At 44.4% G+C, this 22,574-nt stretch overlaps 1 protein-coding gene across 4 annotated transcripts in view; it reads left to right on the forward strand.

Annotated features, from left to right (window-relative positions):
- FCHO2 (FCH and mu domain containing endocytic adaptor 2) overlaps positions 1 to 22,574 on the forward strand; it is a 240,992-nt gene that overhangs the window by 39,538 nt on the left and 178,880 nt on the right. For all 4 annotated transcript variants that reach the window (XM_073584057.1, XM_073584058.1, XM_073584056.1 and 1 more), the window contains exon 2: positions 18,094 to 18,185. In XM_073584057.1, the coding sequence (XP_073440158.1) occupies positions 18,094 to 18,185 (92 nt within the window). The remainder of the gene's footprint in view (positions 1 to 18,093; positions 18,186 to 22,574) is intronic.

The raw sequence follows: 22,574 nt of genomic DNA on the forward strand, positions 1-22,574 counted from the left end.
CTGATATTTTTCTTGGCCTGCCACTTCTGGGCTTAACAAGAACTGTACCTGTGTTCTTCCATTTCCTTACTATGTTCCTCAGAGTGGAAACTGACAGGTTAAATCTCTGAGACAACTTTTTGTATCCTTCCCCTGAAAAGCTATGTTGAATAATCTTTGTTTTCAGATCATTTGAGAGTTGTTTTGAGGAGCCCATGATGCCACTCTTCATAGGAGAATCAAATAGGAGAACTACTTGAAAGTGGCCACTTTAAATACCTTTTCTCATGATTTGATACACCTGGCTATGAAGTTCAAAGCTCAATGAGGTTACAAAACCAATTTAGTGCTTCAGGAAGTCAGTAAAAAGTAGTTAGGAGTGTTCAAATCAATAAAATGATAAGGGTGCCCATACTTTTGCACCGGTCAAATTTTGTTTAAATGCAGATTGCACATTTTCTGTTAGTACAATAAACCTCATTTGAATCCAGAAATATAACTGAGTCCATCAGTTATTAGATATATGAAACTGAAATACCTGTTGCAAAAACCAAAATTGTTATAAAGAAAAAAGGTTAACATTAATAGGGGTGCCCAAACTTTTACATATGACTGTATATGTGTGTGTGTGTATGTATATATATATATATATATATATATATGTATATATATATATATATATATATATATATATATATATATATATATATATATATATATAATATTCGATATTACATAGTGTATTACATATTTACAATTTATTAGTTTTTTGTGTTCTAAAGTTGTATTCCAATAAATATTATGTTCTATCTAAATATCTTGATTATTGTATCATAAAAATGATTTAATGTCTGATGTTCACATTTTACTACAATACATTTTTCACTTAAATATAAGCAATATATGTGGGAGTCGTGGAGTCGGTGTATGGGAAATTGAGGAGCGGAGTCGCAGGTTTGGCTTACCGACTCCACAGCCCTGCATTTAAGGAGGGCTGTAAGCTCTTTTTCTCTTTGAGACCCCACTCCTCTGGGGATGAGAAACAGAGGGTGGTTATGTCCCTGCTTAAGGGGTCCCCACAAGCCTGGGCATTTTCGCTTTCCTCTTCTGCCCTTGAGAGAATGTCTGTGGATTTTTGAAGCCTTAGGGCTTATTTATGATGAGCCTGATAGAGTGCGTTTGGCTGAGGACAAGGTAATGAGTGTCTGTCAGGGGGAGCACTCGGCCGAATGGTTCTGTTCTGAAATCAGATGTTGGGCAGCCGAGATTTCCTGGAGTGATACCACCCTTCGGGGGCTGTTCTGTAGAGGCCTGTGTGAACGTCTGAATGATGCTTTGGCACTCCATCCTCCGCCTGACTCCCTGGAGGATGCCATGACCCAAGCGGTTCGCATGGATCGCAGACTGCGGGCTAGAGGCGTTATGCAACGGGAAACACCATTATTCTTCAGTGGAGATGAGACCCGGACTTTTCCTGTGGCTATGGAGGTGAGCGCTGTCATCTCTGAGGAAAAGGAAAGAAGACACCGCCGGGAGAAGCAGTTGTGCTTCTATTGTGGGGAATCTGGACACTGGAAGAAGGACTGCCCCTCCTGTCCGTCATCCTCCAAGATGGTGGGAAACAACTAGGTCTGGGTAGTAGTCGAGGAGGCTACCCAGACCTTCAGGTACAATTTTCCTCACGTGCAAAAATGGTGCTGCAGGTGGAACTGGAACTTGGTAATGGTCCGGTTCAGACTACTGCTTTTGTTGTCTGTGGTTCTGCTGTGAACCTGATTGATACCAAAGTTTTGACTCTTAATAAGATAGGGACAGTCAGGCTTCAGGATCCTGTTAAACTTGTGGCAATTGACTCTACTCCTCTTACCCAGGACTGTATCTGTTGCAGGTCTGAACTTTTTTCTCTAAAAGTGGGTTCCACTCATGTGGAAATACTAAGTTGTCTTGTGCTAGATAACTTGCCTGCAGGACTGGTACTGGGGATGCCTTGGCTTCAATGCCATAATCCTACCATTGATTGGGTTACAGGGGAGATCACTCAATGGGGATGTAAGGATAAATGTGGTAACCTGGGACATCTTCTTAACGCTGTTAAATCCGTATCTGTGTCGTCTGTCGGTCTGGAAGGTATTCTGGAGTACCTGAAGGATTTCGAAGGCGTTTTTTCAGGAAGTGAGGCTGAGGCGCTGCCACCACATAGACCCTACGATTGTGCCATTGATTTAGTACCCGGAGCCAAGTTACCTAAGGCTCGATTGTTCAATTTGTCTGGGCCTGAGCGCCAAGCCATGACGGAGTACATAGCTGAGAGTCTCCGCAAAGAGCATATCAGGCCTTCTGTGTCACCTGTGGCAGCAGGATTCTTATTTGTGAAGAAGAAAAATGGTGGTTTGCGGCCGTACTTCGACTTTCGGGAACTGAGCAAGATAACAAATAGGAACACTTACCTGCTTCCCCTCATCCCAGACTTATGTAACCAGTTAGCTGGGGCCCAATGGTTCTCCAAGTCAGATCTGCGAGGGGCCTACAATCTGATAAGGGTTCGGGAAGGGAACGAGTGGAAAACTGCGTTCCTCACATCAGAAGGACTCTTTGAGAACCTGGTAATGACGTTTGGGTTAACTAATGCACCCGCTATTTTCCAGAATTTCATCAATGTTGTGTTTTCTGACCTGATAATCCATTTTGTTATTATTTATTTGGATGACTTTTTGGTGTATTCCCCGGACAGCCAATCTCACTTGCAACATCTACAGACAGTTCTCCAGAGACTCAGGGAGAACCGATTATTCGCTAAATTGGAAAAATGTTTGTTTTTTGTACAGGAACTGTCTTTTTTGGGGTTGATTGTGTCCTGTGAGGGGTTTCGTATGGATCCTAGGAAGGTTCTGGCGATCGCTGACTGGGTTCAGCCTCGAGATCTCAAGGGGCTCCAGCGCTTCTTAGGATTTGCGAACTATTTTCGAAGATTAATTAAAGGTTTCTCACAAGTGGTTAAACCACTCACGGATGTTACCCAGAAGGGGGCTGATGTAAAAAATTGGTCTGTATTCGCTAAGGAGTCCTTCTCAGCGATTAAGAAATGTTTCATGTCTGCCCCGGTGTTGGTACAACCAGACCCGTCCAAACCATTCATTGTGGAGGTGGATGCTTCTGAAGTGGGGGTGGGGGCTGTGCTGTCCCAGGGTCCGACCACCCTTACCAATCTCAAACCCTGTGCCTTCTTCTCCAAGAAGTTCTCTTCAGCCGAGAAAAACCATGATGTAGGCAATAGAGAACTTCTTGCGGTCAAGCTGGCGTTTGAGGAATGGAGGCACTTTTTGGAAGGGGCGGCTCACCCTATCACGGTTGTCACGGATCACAAAAATTTGGCATACCTTGAATCTGCTAAGAGGCTTAATCCTAAACAAGCCCGTTGGTCACTTTTTTTTCACGATTTCAGTTCTCTATTACTTTTCGACCGGGGTCCAAAAATGGTAAGGCGGATGCCCTATCCAGAAGTTTTGACCCAGTGTCTCCCCCTGAGCCGCCGTCCTCCATTCTTCCCCCAGGGGTGGTAGTGGCGGGGGTCTCAACTGAGTTGGAACAAGAAATTCTAAGGGCTCAGGCCCTAGCTCTGGCAACCAGGCCAGGGGATAAACTGTTTGTTCCAGATTCATTGCGGCCTAGACTTCTGCAGGAGTTTCATGAGTCTAGGCTGAGTGCTCATCCAGGTATCACGGCCACTAGAGAGGCAGTAGCCAGGGGTTTTTGGTGGCCTTCATTAAGGTCAGATGTCAAGGAATTTGTTTCTGCTTGTGGCGTGTGTGCCCGTTCCAAAAGCTTGCATAAGCGGCCGGCTGGGGAACTCATACCTTTACCGGTTCCTGATAGGCCATGGACTCATCTTTCCATGGATTTTATTACCGGCCTCCCACCTTCCAGGGGCAATACCGTGATCTGGGTGGTGGTGGATAGGTTTTCTAAACAGTCCCATTTCATTCCCTTGACAGCATTACCCTCAGCAGAAACATTATCAAGGTTGTTTGTGCAGCATGTGGTCCGATTGCATGAGGTACCCCTGAATGTGGTGTCTGACAGAGGTATGCAGTTTGTGGCCAAATTTTGGAGGGTGTTCTGTATGAAATTGGGCATCTCACTCTCCTTCTTGTCGGCATATCACCCGCAGAATAATGGTCAGACAGAACGCACCAATCAATCCCTGGAACAAATTCTCATCTGTCTGACCTCCGCCAGACAGGAGGATTGGTGTGATGCGTTACCGTTGGCGGAATTCGCTTTTAACAACCGTGTGAGTCAGTCCACCAACATGTACCCATTCCTGATTAACTATGGGTTTAATCCGCATTTTGGGGAGTTTTCACGGGTGGATTCCGGTTGTCCAGGGGTAGAAGGGTCCATTCAACGGTTAAAAAACCTCTGGGCTGAAGTCCAGCATAATATCTCTCGGGCCCAGGGGAGGCACAAATATTTTGCTGACAAAAATAGAGCCTCGGGAGACATGTTTCAGGTGGGAGAGAAGGTTTGGCTTTCCACACGTAACAGCAACTTAAAGGTACCATCAGCTAAGTTGGGACCAAAGTTCATTGGTCCGTACGAGATTATGGAGATAGTCAACCCAGTGGCATATAGGTTGCGTCTCCCCGACTCCTTAAAAATATCCAATGTGTTCCATAAATCTCTGTTGAAATCCGTAGGGTCTGTCAAAGAGGACTCCGAGCCTGTTGTTCCTCCATTGCTGATGGAGGGTCAATTGGAGTATGAGTTTGGACATATTGTGGACTCTTGGCGGGTGCGCTGCTCTTTGCAGTACCTGGTCCACTGGAAGGGATATGGACCAGAGGAGCGCTCATGTTTCCCTGCTCGCTCTGTACATGCAGATCGCCTCGTTCAGGCTTTCCATGTCAAGTACCCGGGGAAGCCTGGGGGTCCAGAGGCCCCCTGTTGAGAGGGAGGTACTGTCATGATCCCAGTGCAGGTTTTTGAGCTGCACGTCAGGGGTTAATGTCTGGCGCTCAGTGCAGGCTTTGACCTGCACACCTGGGGTTAATGATTGTGGCCTTTTTCTGGTTCTGGGAGTGATTCTTAAACCTCTGGGAAGCTCCAATCCCTGCCAGTTATACTTTTGCCTTTGGCCGAGTGTGCTGACCTCTGTGTGTCTGTTCGTTGTTATAGCTTGTTTATATGGTTCTGACCCGGTTCTGTTCCCCGTTGTGAGTTTGCCTGTTGATTCTGTACTGCGCTACCCTCTCGGTGTATGACTCATTGCCTGTGACCTGACTACTCTCTGCTCGCCCCTCTTGTACCTTGCAGCTATCTGTGTGTGTGACTCATTGGCTACGTCCTGACTATCCTCCCTGTCTATGCCCCTTGGTAACTTTGTCTCGCAGTTACCCTGCTAGGAGTTCTCTTGCAGCTCCTAGCTCTCTGGAATTTAGGCCACGCCCCTAGCAGTCACGTGCTTCAGGTCCTGCGGCTCTGAAGTACGCATCTACTCGGCTGCTGCCCGCTCCACAAGTATCTTTGAGCACAGTTCGCTTTACTCAGGACACGCGCACTGGCTCAGTGAGCAAGTTCAGTGCGGTGTTTCTGACAGTTACGTTAGGGTGTGTGAAGAGGTTAAAGGGCTGTCAGGTTTTGTGCGCTCTCTGCAGCATCTTCAGTCTTTACCTTGTTCTAGGTACATGAATGTGATCTACTTGGATGCTACAGTGCTTGATGTCACAATATCATCAGGGGCACAACCATAAGTGGGTTCAGGGGTTGCAGTCGCACCCAGGTCCTGGAGACCTAGGGACCCCAAAAGGTTACTTATGTCCACTTGAACCTACCAATACTATAAAAGACCTGTGACATTGTGGGGCCTGTTGTAGATTTTTCATGGGGGCCAGTAAACTTTGTGCTGTGCTACTGTCAATTGTCCTATTCATGTCAACACACTGCAATACCCTACATCACCATTACTAAGTAGAGGGTGCAGTGTGAACGTTGCAGAGGCTGCAGCGATCCCACAAACTCTAGGTGCCATTTAATAGCTCGTCAGCATGATCTGGGTTTGATCAGTTGATTGACAGTAATGTTGGCACATCCATTTATCGGATGATATAGATGTTAGCATAGCACTATTATCAGTGTATGCAATGCTGTAATCTACTGTGCTTTTCCATGTAGTGGTGCCTAGTAGAAGCCATGTGCCTTGCTTTAGCAGTGGAATTGTACCAGCGGTGAGAGGATCAGCCCTGGCTTCCTGTCCACAAACAGGCCGTACTATTGACTGGAGCTTCAGACTCTCAGTACTGGGAAATATTTTTTTTTCTGGCAATATGAGACCAGTTGTGCAAGGTCACGGAGTTGCTGGCACATTAAAGAACTGGATTATGTTTTGTTTGCTTAAGCACTTCTTCCTGCTGCATAATCTGGCATTAATTAGTTTTTCTCATAGCTCTGGCACTAAAAAGCCACTTCAGAATTCTAGGAAGTTTCTGATAAATGCTAATGTTTCATGAATGTAGAATTACTGTCCACAACATAAAGGGTTTTGAAATGTATAAAAGAGTAGTTCAGAATGGCCAAGCATCCTACTAAATGAATCATGGGTTCTCCCGGAAATACTTTATTGTTAGGGTTTTAGCAGCCGGACCTGCTATCATGAGCCGATTGCCAGCAGCCCTAAGCTATGGCAAGGGTTGCCTGGATGGGACACTATGCCTATGTACATACAAAACACATCCTAAAGGGGTCGTCCCAACATCAAATTAATTGTATAAATCATAAAAAGAAATAATTGTTGCCCTTTATATGCTGGTAAAGGAGTTGTTCATAACTTCAGTATCTGCTGTGTACACTGCGTAGCCAGCCGCCGTGGCCCGATATTAGCTGATTAGGGGGGCTGCCAGGTATGGACTCCCGCTGAGCTGATATTGATGACCTATTCTACTGATTATTTCATAGTGGTCAACCCTGTTAACAGAAGAGCCATTGTAGAGTTATGGCATTTAGTATGGCGCCAACTAGTATAGCCATGCGTACATCCAAGCAGACCTCATTCACTGTCCCCACAGCCGAGTCTCGGTGTAGAGACCCTCCGCTCGCTGAGACTAGCCGATAGGAATGGCTCTGTGCCCTGTCAGGGTAGTAGTAGAGCCTCCGCAGACGTATGGCCATACAGCTGGGAAGCTTCCTCTTAGGCCTCATTATTAAGACGTCTATGTTTTATCCAATTTACTACTCTACTGCTGCTGAAAACATATCTGCTTGATCTGCTAAAGCATGCCCGTGCATGGAGAGGTAAGGAGCGATGGCTGTCCCCTATGTAACGTGCATGGCCAGCTTTATTATTAGTGGAAGGATTGAACATATTGACTGTTACCCCAATCAGCTCATTATTGTAGGCTATCCAACCGCTTCCTTGGAAACATTCTAGCTTTTAGGCTTTTATGTATAATGATACAACCTGTTTCAATATAATCTAACAAAATATATATGGAAACAACACCACATATGTTAGATAAATGTAAGTTATTGACCTGGTTGGTAACCACAGATGACGGTCTTGGGGGTAGAAGCCCAGCCATATTCTGCATGGCCTGTGCTTATGGAGACGTTTGCTTATTCATTCTGGGACCACAGATATTACAGATGCTGTGTGTTAGATAAATGTGTCGTGCACCTCTATAGCTGAGAAGCTGCAGCATTTATGGCCTTATGGTTCATGATTGTATTGTGATTACCAGATGTGTAGCTCCGTGTTCAGGGAAGACATGGCGAGATGTCATTCCGCCATCTCCAGTTTTCCCCTTCCTGAACAGGCCAAATGTTTGAAATCTGACATGTCCATGTGGTGGGAACGCTGGAACACTTCTACACATCCCAGTGATTCTGACATTGTTTTTCATGGTATATTATACTTTATAATAATGATAAATTTAGGTCGATTTGTTGAAAATATCTGAATTTTTTTTTTTATGATAACATGGAAAATTTTGTAATTGTTCAAATTAGAATTTTTATGACATTAAAACCAATAAGTCATACCATACCAGAGAGATAGTGAATAACATTTACTATATGTCTATTTTACATCAGCATCAAGCTTGAAGTTTTTTTTTGTTTTTTTTTTTTGTTTTTTTAAATTTCCAGTGTTTGAAGGATTCATCATTTTGCAGCAATTTTTATTTTTTTCCACAAAATTTACAATGATTCATTCTTTTTTTTTTTTTAGGAACCACTTCACTTTTAAAGTGCCTGAGGGGTTTATATGTCAGAAACTGCCTAATCAAAATTTCATTTTGGGCTTTTAATCCTTCAAGTGTTTCATAGGAATGAGCACAGAATGGAATAAGAAAAAAATTGAAAGTATATTTATTTTTTTACTAAAATATTGCCTCATGTTTTCATTTTCACAGAGGTGTAATTGTAGAAAATGGATCACACAATTTGATGCAATTTCTCCCGAATTTGGCAGTACCATACCTTCTCAGAAATTATTAGGCTCATCATGGCAGGTCTGGGAAGGGACGGAGCGCTATTGGTCAGTTATGTTGCATTTTCAGAGATCCTGAGGTGCTAAAACAGCTGAAAATTACCCACATGAGACTCCATTTTAGAAGCCACAACCCTCAAGGGAATCGGCTACAGGTGTGAGGAACACTTGAACCCACAGGTACATTGGGAAGTGAGAATGAAAAATTACGCTTTTCCACTAATATATTGCTTTTATCACAAAAGTTGTGCTACTTGACTTTTGCAGTGTAATTAATTTAGGGTGAAATAGATTGTGAACACAATGTTACATTTGAGGAGCCCCTGGGGTGCCAAAACAGCAAAGGCCTTCAAAAAGTGAAATTTACACCCTTTAAGGGGGGGGGGAGGGTTGTGAACATTTTGAACCTACAGAGTGTTAGAATGGAGGGAAATTAAAACAAAAAAATTATTTTGATTTTTGAGTTGATAGTATTGCTTTAGCCCTAAAAAGTGTCACAAGAGGGAGTAGGAGAGAATGTGCAGTGTATTTTGTTACTCAATATCTCCCACATATGTGGTTGTACACTGTAGTTTGGGTACTACACGGCCCCTGACGAAGGACGAGCATCTGAAACGCGCGTCGGGGCAGACGCGCTGGTCCCAGCAGCCTGGATTATGCCACTCACTGGAGGTAACTTGATACATTATGACGTATTAACTATTATGACACTGATTGGTTTTGAACCTGGAAAATGGGTAACATGGCTTTACATGTGGATTACATTTATGCTAATTAGAAGGATTTGTACGTGGCGGCCATTAAACTCTTGTGGCCGGGTAGTAGTAGTCTTCTTATTATTTTTTACCCCAGCATAATTTCCAGGGTATGGATTTGATCTACCATGGTCCTCTGTCTTTCTATTGTCTTAGGCATCATGTTTAGGCTTTCTGGGTCAGAGTGCCTTTTTCCCACAGCTGCGCGGTCATGTCCGTGCCTGCATCTATCCTGTCACTGTTGTTGTCTTTTAACATATTTATTTTTTTGAATAAAGATTTATATTTTTCTAAATGATGGATCTGTGGTCTTTTCTGTGGTTATACCACCCTCTTTTTCTGCCTCGGAAGGGAAGGAGCACTAAGGCTAGTTTCACATTAGCGTTTACGGCCGCAGCGTCTGGCTGCGCATGGCCGCTGGTAGCTCCGCCTACGGGCGCATGACGCTGCATGCATCCTGCGTCCCCTATCTTTATCACTGGGGACGCAGGCCTTGCGCAGTATGTGTTTGGCGGGCATGCGTCCTTTTGACGGTGCGCCAACCAGCGCGAAACGCAACCTGTTGCAATTTGGTTGCGCTTGGCGCACCGTCAAAAGGACGCATGCGCCGCCAAACGCATACTGCGCATGGCCTGCGTCCCCAGTGATAAAGATAGGGGACGCATGCAGCGTCATGCGCCCGTAGGCGGAACTACCGGCGGAGGCGGGGCTTAGCGGCGGCCGTGCGCAGCCCGACGCTGCGGCCGTAAACGCTAATGTGAAACTAGCCTAAGTGCACAATTTTAACAGAAATCACTGTGTGCACATGCCGCGGATGTCAGAGGGAAGGAGCGCTATTTGAATTTTGGAATACTGATTTGTCTGGAATAGATTGCAGACTCTTACTTGTGGACCCCAAGTGTGCTAGAAGAACAGCAGATCCCACTCTGGGAATTCACCTAGGGAAAGGTCCTTTTACGCAGACCGACCGGCGGCACGATGCCACCGCTGATCAGTAAACTTCTTTACTTTTGCCTGTTTACATAGATATGCACTGAGCGATCCATACTAAACCAGTCAGTGCTCATATGCTGCTGTTGTACTCGGCAGTGCGAGTCCTGATTGCACAGGCGGTGCACTCCCAAGAACGATGATCTTTTATGCTGCAGAAGAGATTTCACCAAATGAACAAGCGTTTTGCTGGTTCATCGGCTGATCGGCAGCCTGTTTACACTGCAAGATAAAGGTGAAGCAAGCCTTTTTTACACAACATTTGTTGACTAATGTCTTGTAGTGTAAATGTCCCTTACCTGAGCTCCACAGGTGTTTTCCAGAAATAACGGCTGCAGTGTGACAATTGCAAATCTGCCATTCTAGTGCCCCATACATTGATCCATGCCCCATACATAGCTCGTGCTATTGGAGACACAGACCCAAAAATGAGTTGGGTTCTTCCCGCTAGAGGAATGCTAGCTTTGTGGACATGAACTGGTTTGGGCACAGACAGGAGCGGGGTATATTTCTATTTGGGAGCACAGATTTCTCTATTTTTGGGGAGTGCAGGTCACTATTCCAGTACCTTTCAGCAATCACTAACATAGAAACCCCCAATTTTGCCCTAACAGAAAACAGACCTGAGTGGGGGCTTGTTTTTAGGGGGTTGAATTGGTACCATTGTGGGGTACATACATTTTTTTTTTTTTAAATTGCTTTTAAGGCAGGATTCACTTTTATCTACGCTGAGCACTTACATGGTGTCATAAGTACAGAAAACATCATTCAGGCAGGACCCTGAGTGCTCCGCACTAAAGCACAGAGACTTGTCATTATATACATCAGAGTATCAGATCAAACTCTCCAGTGCAAGTCTATGGAGTGAAAGAAAATCAGACCACACACTGTTGTCATCCATGTGCTATCTGCTTTTGATGGACTTTTTGAAGCTTGAAAACCCCCCTTTTTTCAGTTTTTGTGTATGAGAAAAATCACTGATGTCTGAATGAACAATTAACCCCGCACTCACCGGGGGCTCTAAGGCTAGGATCAGTTCTCTCCGTCAGGGTTTCTCCCCGCAATAGCTGCGTTTCAGTGACCACCCCGACAGAGCCCAGATATAACCATTAACATGAATGAAGACGCCTCCTTCTGGCAATATTTGTCTATTTCAGACATTCAGAAAAATGTGGCTCCTCTCTACCAAACCGGCTTGCAGGAATCCTGGCTACATATTTGGCATTGTTCCAGAACGCAACATATGTGTATGATTTATATCCTATGTGTGCTGATTTATGCTGATCTCAGCCTATCCTCATTGTAAACTCTCTTTATAAGAGCTGCTCAAGCTAAAAACATACATTGTCTGCCGTCTTCAGATTCTTGTTATTTTAGAAATCTTTCTGTAGCACACATCTGCCAAGTTACATAAATGATCATTAATCTGAAGTATGCTGGAATATGAAATAGTTAAACATTGTGACGTATACAAAGTTTCTATAAGTTAGGAAACTGATTTCAGTTCTGATTGTACTGACCTGATCTGTGGTCAGACTTGGTATGGTGCCAAGTAGGGGGTGGGGGAGTATGGGACGTTCAGAGGAAGCAGTCCAGGATGAAGACCCCTGACTGCTTGACTTGCTTCTCGGTCAAGCTGGAGGTCATTCATGGGCTGCTTCCTCTAAAGGTACGGTCAGACTTAGCGATGTACCAGCGATCCCGACCAGCGATATGACGCGGTCAGGATCGCTGGTACATCGCTAAGTGGTCGCTAGTGAGCTGCCACACAGGCAGTTCTCACTAGCGACATAGCAGGGGACGGGGGTCGCTACTTACCTGTCACACCAGGCGATCCTGCGTCCTCCCGCCCGGCTCCACGCGTCGCTCGTCGTCACAGCAGGAAGCGCCGCAGGAAGCTGACGACGAGAAACGGTCCAGGACGTTCTCGCGCGATCAGCGATAACCAGCGGGGGAGCGGTTGTAGGTTAGTATCAGACACAGCGATATCGCTAGCAATATCGCTATAACGTCACTAGTTATAGCGATATTGCTAGCGATATCTCTTAGTGTGACATGCCCTTAATACCCGTGTAGTGTGAGCAGGAAGCCATTCCTGGGGTGGGAGGGGGGGCACAGAGGAGAGGACCCCCAGACTGTGGCACTGTGGGTTGGCATGTTAGCACTTCAGGTAAAAGCTGAGATCTTGGTGCTGCAGTGTGTTTAGGAGTAGCTCTATGAACATTTCTGAAGTTTCTTCCTCTAACTTGTGATGGCAGAGTGTGTCAAAGCCATATTTACATATTACATAACTGCAGTTCTTGAGATATGATGCTGGTGTGGCCTGCCTTCTCTACTCCTACTTGTCAGTGGTCAATAATGATGTATTCAGGTCTCATTTCTCAAAATTGTTAAATATAACAGCTGTCTGTGTGGCCCAGTCGTGGTGCAGTGCTCAGTTTTCCAGAACTGAGTGCTGGGAAACAGACATATATGTGCATGTACGTGTATATATGTGTATATATGTGTGTGTGTGTCGCTGTGTGTATATATACACTGCTTAATAAAAAAAAATAAAGGGCACAATAAAATGCCACATCCTAGATATCACTGAATGAAACATTCCAGTTTTAGATCTCTATTCATTACATAGTGCAATGCGTTGAAAACAGTTAAACATATAAATAATCAATATAAATCAAAGTTAATATCCCATGGACATCTGGATTTGGAAAACCAAATTACAGGTGATCCAACTTCATTGGAATGCCTCAAGACAGGGAAATGATGCTCAGTAGTGTGTGTGGCCTCCACGTGCCTGTATGACTTCCCTACAACACCTGGGAATGGTCCTGATGATGCGACGGATGTTCTCCTGAGGGATTAAAGCATCACTCAACCTACTGTCTCCTTCCCCACCATCCTGTAGAATGTAAGCCCAAAAGGGTAGGGTCATCTCTCCCCTCTATATCAGTCTGTGATTGTTAGTTTGTTTACTGTAAGTGATATCTGTAATTTGTGTGTAACCCCTTCTCATGTACACCACCATGGAATCAATGGCGCTATATAAATAATAACAATAAAAATCACTCAACTCCGGGACAGTCTGTAGTGCAACCTGTAGTTGGTGGATGGAACGAGACATGATGTCCCAGATCTGCACCATTGGATTCAGGTTTGGGGAACGGGCAGGTCAATCCAAAGCATTAATGGCATCGTTATGCAGGAACCTCTGACACACTTCTGCCACAGGCCTTGCATTGTCATGCATCAGAAGGAACCCAGTGCCCACTGCACCTGCATATGGTCTCACAATGGATCTGAGGATCTAATCCCAGTACCTAATGGCAGTCAGGGTACCTCTGGATATCACATGGAGGGCTGTGCAGCCCTTAAAAGAAATGCCACCCCACACCATTATTGGACCCAGTACCCAAAGGGTCACGCTGGAGGAGGTAGCAGTCCTGTTGCTGGGTTGTTGCCCTCCTACGGCCCCCTCCACATCTCCTGGTGTACTGGCCTGTCTCCTTGTATCTGCTCCATGCTTTGGACACTGTGCTGACAGACCCAGCTACCAGTGGCGTAACTACAAAGTTATGGGCCCCGGTGCGAACTTTCAAATGGGGTCCCCCCATGCCAAAATACACGCACATCTCCACTTTGGACACCTCGTACACTCGTGGCTCCACTTCGGACACCTCATACACACGTGGCTTCCTAACATCCACACTGTAAACCCCTCCTGACCCCACACATAAACTTTACCTCATCCAGCACCATGACAACCAGCACAGCAGAGTCCTGCAGACACTGAGGCCCCTGATCATGTGACCCCCTGAATCTTCCCCTCCTGTGACCTCATCACAGGTCCTGTGCGCACATTAGAGAAAACAGCCTAGCGACGTCATTGCAGGCTGTGAGGGGCTGCTGTCATTGTGGTGGGTCTCTGCAGTAGGGCGAGGATGGGGTGCATGAGGGGGTGTGGGGCTCAGTGCAGTGCGGGATGTGGGTAAAAAACAGGACTGTCCCGCAAGAATCGGGACGGTTGGGAGATATGCCTGCCGAGCCCCTGACTCCCCCTGGGCAAGGTCGCTGAGGCGACTGCTGCGACTGTGGTAGTTACGCCCGTGCCAGCTACCCTTTTTGCCACAGCTCGCATTGATGTGTCATCCTGAATGAGAGCATTAGCTGAACAGCGTCTGTGGTTTGTAGGCACTGTCTCATGCGGCTGTACAGTACCTCTAGGGGTGAGAGCAATGTCAAAATGCAAAAGTGACCAAAACAGACAAAATGAAGAGAACCGAGAAATGGTCTGTTGTCACTCCCTGCAGAACCACTCCTTTTTATAGGGATTGTCTTTCTAGTTGCCTATCAGTTTTACCTGTTGTCTGTCCCATTTGCACAACAGCAGAAGAAACTGATTCACAATCAGTTGCTTCATAACTGGACAGGTTGATTTCCCAGAAGTGTGATTGACTTGGAGTTACATTGTGCTGTTCAATTGTTCCCTTTATTTTTTTGAACTGTGTAAATAAGTATAACTCCAAAGACAAACTGACAGGGAAATTAGATTGTGAGCCCCATGTGGATAGTGACGATAATGTCTGTAAAGCGCTGTGGAAATAATGGTGTAATATAAGTGAGTAAAATAAAATATATGTATGTAAAGATGTGTGTGTGTGTGTGTGTGTGTGTGTATATACACACACAAAGTTCTGAAATATGAAGCTAAATGTAAGCAGAGCTACCCTTAATAGACACTGACCTGACATTGTGTACGGTACCTTATTTAGTGACCCTCAGATACAGTATAGGTATCTACTTTATGTATGTTTTGTAAATGTCGCATCATGCTGAACTTAAGGCTATGTGCCCACAGTAGCGTTTTAAACCTGACACAAAACCGGACTCCTTCCCAGAAAATGCGTGTTTTTTTCCCGTGCTTTTTTGCGTGTTTTCCGCACGCTATTTTGCTCGAAAAACGCACTTTTTGATACGTTTTTTCCGTGCGTCTCCTGGACCATAGGAAATGGCTAAAAACGCGGACTAAGCCGCAAAATTAATGAACTTGCTGCGTTTTTAGCCGCTAAGCGTTTCCTTAGCTGTAAAAAACGCATCCATTGGCACAAAAAGGCCAAAAAGTATTAAAATGAATGGGAAGCTTATTTTAAGCGTTTTTGAAGCAGTTTGACCCCTAAACACGCTTAAACGCTACTGTGGGCACACAGCCTAAAAGTTCTGACTTTCTTTAGGTATTTGCTACTATGTTCTGGATTTTTAGGTTGTATAACCCAATCTCTGATATATACCATATACACTGTGTTCCAAATTATTATGCAAATTGGATTTAAGTGTCATAAAGATGTAATTTTTTGTTTTTCAAATAAACTCATAGATGGTATTGTGTATCAGGGCTCTTTGGATCACTGAAATCAATCTCAAATGCCTGTGATAATGTGTTTACCAGGTGAGCTCAATTAAAGGAAAACGACTTAAGAATGATGTTCCACATTATTAAGCAGGGAACAGGTTTCAAGGAATTTAGGAAAGAAAAAGGATCTCTCTGCTGCTGAAAAGCATCAAATAGTGCAATGCCTTGGTCAAGAGATGAAAACATTAGATATTTCCCAAAAATTTAAACGTGATCATCGTACTGTTAAGAGATTTGTGGCTGATTCTGAGCACAGACATGTTTGTGCTGATAAAGGCAGAATGAGGAAGGTTTCTGCCAGGCAAGTTCATCGGATCAAGAGAGCGGCTGCTAAAAAGCCATTATAAGCCAGAAAACAGATATTTAAAGCTGCTGGTGCCTCTGGAGTCCCTCGAACCTCAAGGTGTAGGATCCTTTAAAGGCTTGCTGTGGTGCATAAACCTACTATTCAGCCACCCCTAAACAGTGTTCACAAGCAGAAATCATAGCAGTGGGCCCAGACATACATGAAGACTAATTTTCATACACTCTTGTTTACTGATGAGTGTCGAGCAACCCTGGATGGTCCAGATGGATAGAGTAGTGGATGGTTGGTGGATGGCCACTATGTCCCAACAAGGCTGCAACATCAGCAAGGAGGTGGAGGAGTCATGTTTTGGGCCGGAATCATGGGGAAACAGCTGGTAGGGCCCTTTAAGGTTCCTGAAGGTGTGAAAATGACCTCTGCAAAGTATATCGAGTTTCTGACTGACAGCTGTCTTCCATGGTATAAAAAGCAGAACCGTGCCTTCAGGAGCAAAATCATTTTCATGCATGACAATGCACCATCTCATGCTGCAAAGAATACCTCTGAGTCACTGACTGCTATAGGCATAAAAGGAGATAAACTCATGGTGTGGCCACCATCTTCCCCTGACCTCAACCCTATAGAGAACCTTTGGAGTATCATCAAACAAAAGATCTATGAGGATGGAAGGCAGTTCACATCAAAACAGCAGCTCTGGGAGGCTATTCTGACTTCATGCAAAGAAATACAAGCAGTAACTCTCCAAAAACTCACAAGTTCAATGGATGCAAGAATTGTGAAGGTGATATCAAAGAAGGATTCCTATGTTAACATATAACTTGGCCTGTTAGGATGTTTTGAAGTTAAATAGCTTTTTTGTTCAGTGAATGTGACCTCCTAATGCTGCAAATTCCACAAATGAACATTTTCAGTTCTTTAAAACATATCAAATGTTTAGAAATTCTACTGTGCCTAATAATTTGGAACAGTGCAATTTGAGTTTTTATTCATTTTGGAGATTATACTGTTATCATTGGGAGGTTTCTGCAATAAAATGTGATGTATACTCTAAGGCTAAGTGCACACGTACCGGAACTCTCGCGGAAATTACAGCGAGAATTCCGGAATTCCAGTCCGCGGGAAAATCGCATTTTAAATTCCCGCGATTTTCCCGCGGAAAAACTAGCATTTTGCAAGCGTATTTAGCTTGCAAAATGCTAGCGTTCTCCAAGCGATCTGTAGCATCGCTTGGAGAACTGATTGACAGGTTGGTCACACTCGTCAAACAGTGTTTGACGAGTGTGACCAACTTTTTTACTACTGAGGCCGCCTATGCAGCATCAGTAGTAAAAGATAGAATGTAAAAAAAAAAAATAATACTGTTATTCTTACCTTCCGACGTCCCGCGCAGGCGTTCCCAGTAATCCTTTGCGAAAATGCCCGCGATGACGTCCGTTCTCGCGGGATTGCGACGTCTCGCGGTAATTCGTGATGACGTCGCGCGAATGACCGCGAGACTTCGCGATCCCGAGACATCGGACACCATCGCGGGCATTTTCGCAAAGGATTACTGGGAATGGGAGCGTGGAGAGAGGCGGGAAGGCTGCGCGGGACGTCGGAGGGTGAGAATAACAATATTTTTTATTTTATAATTCTATTTTTTACAGGGCTATGGTACCCAAAGCCCAGAGGACAGTCTCCTCTCCTCCGGACCGTGGGTACCATCCGCAAATGTTCTGCTTACTTTCCGCATGTTGTGCACAGCCACATGCGGAAAGTAAGCTGAACAATGCATTCCTATGGGTGCGGGATCGCCGCGATTCCGCAAAATAATGAGCATGCTGCGTTTTTTTACCGCGAAGCGATTCCGACGCGGTAAAAACCGCAGCATTAGCACATCATTGCGGAATCCCATAGGAATGCATGGGATGCTTATTTTTCGCGTTTTCGCGGCAAAATCGCGCGGTTAAAACTGCCGCGGAAACGCGAAAAAAACGCCACATGTGAACTCAGCCTAACAGTTGATGACTTTTATTAGACTGACTGTCATTTATACCGACTATTTAGGAAAATCAGAGAAAAATATCATTTGCATAATAATTTGGAACACAGTCTAGTTTACATCCCTAATAATCTTAGCACTGTAATGTTACTATATTGTAACGCTTATGTGCTTTTGTTTTTTTCACAGGGTGAAAAGAATAATGGCTTTGATGTTTTATACCATAACATGAAACATGGACAGATATCAACAAAAGAGCTGTCAGAATTCATCCGGGAGAGGTATGTGATTCCTGTGCGTTACGTATTAGGTAATATCATGCGCTTCCCCTAGCATGTACAGACGACACATTGAGTGATAAGCATCCTAAAGGCCTGAATATATGTCTTCCAGCACATGTTGCAAGACCCCAGGGCTTATGCCTGTCTGTAGAGCCATCATTTTTAATATGTTGCACTGATGAAATGACAATGTGCAGTCACCCGCTGCCTGCGCCGAGACCAGTGGTATAATTGGCAGACTCTGTTGTTGTGTTTTTTTTGTATTTTTTTGCTGTAAACCAGGCCCCCTGATTGGTCAAAGCAATTTCTCTAGAATTCTGGTGTAAAGTGCTTTGAAAATCCATACATTTTTTGCACAACGTGGCATTTTCATGAGTTTCTCCCAGCTCTGTCAAAATGGACGGGTGGCACGGATTTAACTAATTCATGACAATCCACAAGTCTGTGACTGGAGTAAGCACAGCGAATGGAGGCACATGGTCAGATACTCCTAATTCATTAACAGGCCTTTTAATGAATCGGGAGCGACTGACTCCACCGCGTCCCTTCATCAAGACCAACAGGAACATCACCGGTCTCGAAGAAACTGAGCCCTGGTTTTTAAGTATAATTCCTCCACACAAAGGATAGATTTTTGTGGCGTTATCCAGTCCCCCCCCTCACCGAAAATATAGGAAAATACACCTTGTGATGGATTGTGCAGCATACAAATACCGTCATTATTACTGGCCACAATGTTCAGGCTTTATGGTTTGATGGCGTTTGCCAGTGGGCTTCATTCTCTTTTGACCATTCGCAGCACGAGATATAAACAGATGTCTACATTACAAAGAACTACTTTTTTAGCTGAAATGCTGCTGCATAAAGCATAACTAGTCAGAGCAGATGTGTCCGCTGAATGGCTAGCCTCTACTGCTCCCTGCCCAAGCTGGGCAATGGCTAGTTGCCCCACAGGCACAACATGTTGTAGTCGGCTATTGTGTTATGTACTCCTGAAAATTTGGCACAATTATTGGGACATCTTAGAGCAGCATATGACTTTTTATTCTTAAATGTCGTCCAATAAGGTAAAGGAAATAAAAACAAAAAACATTTTTGACATGGTGCAAAAATTCATATATTTTTTTCATTTATTTGGCGCAAAAGATGTCGGTGAATACCAAAAGGCAATAAATGAAAAGTGGTTTAAAAAAACTGCACATTATATATTGGGATGTGTGTTTTCTTGGAATGTCACCGCATTTTAGGATATAATGTAGCTCGTTGTGATGTGCCAGGCAGGATTTCTTGCTGGCCGTGGTTAGCACAGCATCAGGCTGTACATGCAATTTTTGCTCCAGATTTCACCATCTTCACAAAGGAAAATACCTGGTAAATAATAAATCCCGTTCTTGACGAAGTTTTAGAGATTCTAAATAATATCAGTAAAAGTTGTATTTCCAAGGCAGCACCCACATAAGTTTGCATTTCCATCTAGTAACTGGTGTGTCCGCCTTCTGTATGTGGAGACTAAACAGTATCAGTCAGCAGATGCTATGGTGTGTTTAGTTCCTAGGCCATTATTTTTGGTAGGGCTCACATTTGGCTACTAGATGCTCAGAAGGCATCAAAAACTGGGTCAGCAACAAGATCTAGATCTCTATGGCATTTTATGGCATTGCAGGATTTTCCAATAGACCACCTGCTGGGACCCCTGCTTAGATGTAGAGACTAGACCTCTGAGGGCAGCTGGCCACGTGTGGGGCGCTGTCCATTGATAATGCCATGTATGCCTCTGGAGTGACTTCCCTTTAACTGACCAGATACATTATGTGGGTAAAAGTGTCGGGACACCTACACATTAGATCTGCAGGAGTTTTTATTGCATCACTTTCTAAATCCTTAGATATTATATGGAGTTTGTCACCCCTCCTTTGAAGTTCAGGCAGCATTTACTTTCCTAGGAAGTATTTCTACACCATTTTGGAGTTGCCTGTCGGAGTGTTTATCCATTCAGATGAGCAGTGCAGTCGCTCAGTGGTGAGCAGTGCAGTCGCTCAGTGGTGAGCAGTGCAGTCGCTCAGTGGTGAGCAGTGCAGTCGCTCAGTGGTGAGCAGTGCAGTCGCTCAGTGGTGAGCAGTGCAGTCGCTCAGTGGTTAGCACTGTAAACTTGCAGCGCTGAGTTCGTGGATTCAAATCCAATCAAGAACATCATCTGCAAGGCGTTTGTACGTTTCCCCTGTGTTTCTGAGTTTCTTCTAGGTTCTCTGATTTCCTCCCACACTCCAAAGACTGATGGGGAACTTAGATTTTGAGTGTCCAGTGGGGTTGAGGTCAGGGCGGCCAGTTAATTTCCTTCACCTGAAACTCTCCGAGCCATACCTTTTATGAACACTGATTTGTGCACTGTGGCATAGAAAAAAAAGCCTTCTTCAAACTGTTCCCACAAAGATGGAAACATACAAATGTCCAAAATGTCTTGGTATACTGAAGCATTGGGTTTCCTTCACTGCGTCTTGGTAGCCAAAGGCAGTTCCTAAAAAACAGCCTTATTATCTCTCCAACAAGAACAGCAGGCACAAGGGGCAGTCAGGCAGGTAACGTTCTCCTGGCATTGGTGGCATGACATAACATGACTCATCCATCAGATGTCAGATGGGTCTCTCCAGAGAACATCTTTCCACTGCTCCAGAGTCCAGTGGCAACGTTCTTTACATAAATTCATCCTGTGCTTGGTGATGTAAGGCTTACATGCACCTGCTCGGCCATGGAAACCCATGCCGTGAAGCACTTGGTGCACAGCCTTGGGTTTCATGTTCATACCAGAGATTTGGACTCTGCAGTGATCTGGTCAGGAGAGCGTGGGTGACTTGCATGCATTAGGCTGGTTTCATACTTGCGTTTTTTTTGCGCTGTGTTTTTGCGCAAAAAAAGCGTGCATTTTTTCCCATATACTTAACATGGGTGCGCATAGACATGTGTTTGTACGCGTTTGAATGCCCATGCGTTTTTTTGTTGTGTTTGCCCTGGCGCACAAAATGCATCCTGTTGCATTTTTCGTGCGTCCGACCTGTCTCAAAAAAACGCATGCGCACGGAATTCACCCAAAAACACATTATAGTTTATGGGAGCGCTGATGTGTGCATAGTAATGCGCAAGTCAGCGCAAAAAAACATGCGTTTTTAAAAAAAAAACATGCGAAAAAACACAAACGCGTAAAAACGCATGATGCGTTTTTATGTGCGTTTGCACTGCGCACGCAGCACAAAAAAACGCAAGTGTGAAAGTAGGCTAAGGCCCTTCAGGACATGACGAGCCTGCTTCGTATCATTATGTGGCCTCCACTCCATGGCTGAGTTGATGTGTTTCCCAAACCCTTCCAGTTTCCAGTAATATCACTCACAGGAGATATTTGAGTATGTAGCAGGGAAGAAACTGCCTGGTGAATTTGGTGACTCCTGATACAAGGTAGACGACATGGTGAGGGGCCGGCTATATACACCTTTGGCAATGGGATTTAATAAAAATCCTGATAATAAATGTGGCACATCCTACTCCAGTAGGTGTCTGCTTAATGGACTGGACCCATACTGTATATCCACACTTACATTGTCATAATTGTTGCATTCTATATAAAAAGACCGGGATTGTACATTTTAATTGGGCCCCTCTTAGGACATGTTCCTTTATGTCTGGATCTGAAGACACGGGCAGTCATCAGACACATGAGATCTCTGGAGTGACGCAGTGTCAGGCTCTTATTATTCCCCCTTGTAACTGGAGACAGCCCCGGCTTTGTCATTCCAGCTGTGTCCTATTCATTCCCGTAATATTGCATCTAAATCGTTGGCAATAAACAATGGTTTTGACGTTTGCCAAGGCTTGTATGATATTACTCCTCTCCTATAACTTGCAGTTCTCTATTGTGCTGGTCTCCATTCTGCTCAGGGAGGACCGATGTAATGCTGAGAGAAGCGCACAGACATGTATAGTTTTTTTTCTAGGTCACTGTAGTGATTTTCTGATCATCAGAGTTGCTTTAGTTAGAAGTCTTACCTCCAACAACATTAAGGACCTATCCTACTATAGGCCTTGTGCTCATAATCGAGTTGCCTAGTTTTCCTCCACTGATATGTTTTTATCATTTTGAAGAGATATTCCATTTATTAGTAGGGGGCTGAAAACATCTACCATTAGAGTGGAAAGTAACCATATAGATGAAGGTCCAATTCCACCATGAGCTTGCTCTCAGTGCGGTGAAGGTCTTTTCCCTTGTACTTCCACTGTTCCCACTTCTATAACTTGTACTAGTGGAAAAATGACCTAAAAGTTACTCAAGGTTGGAAATATTGATGATTACTTATACACAATAATCAGCCATAACATTAAAACCAATAGAGGTCCTCTTCC

This window comes from Dendrobates tinctorius, unplaced genomic scaffold, assembly GCF_039654945.1.
Source record: "Dendrobates tinctorius isolate UK_male_01 unplaced genomic scaffold, ASM3965494v1 ptg000083l, whole genome shotgun sequence".
Classification (NCBI taxonomy): Eukaryota; Metazoa; Chordata; class Amphibia; order Anura; family Dendrobatidae; genus Dendrobates; species Dendrobates tinctorius.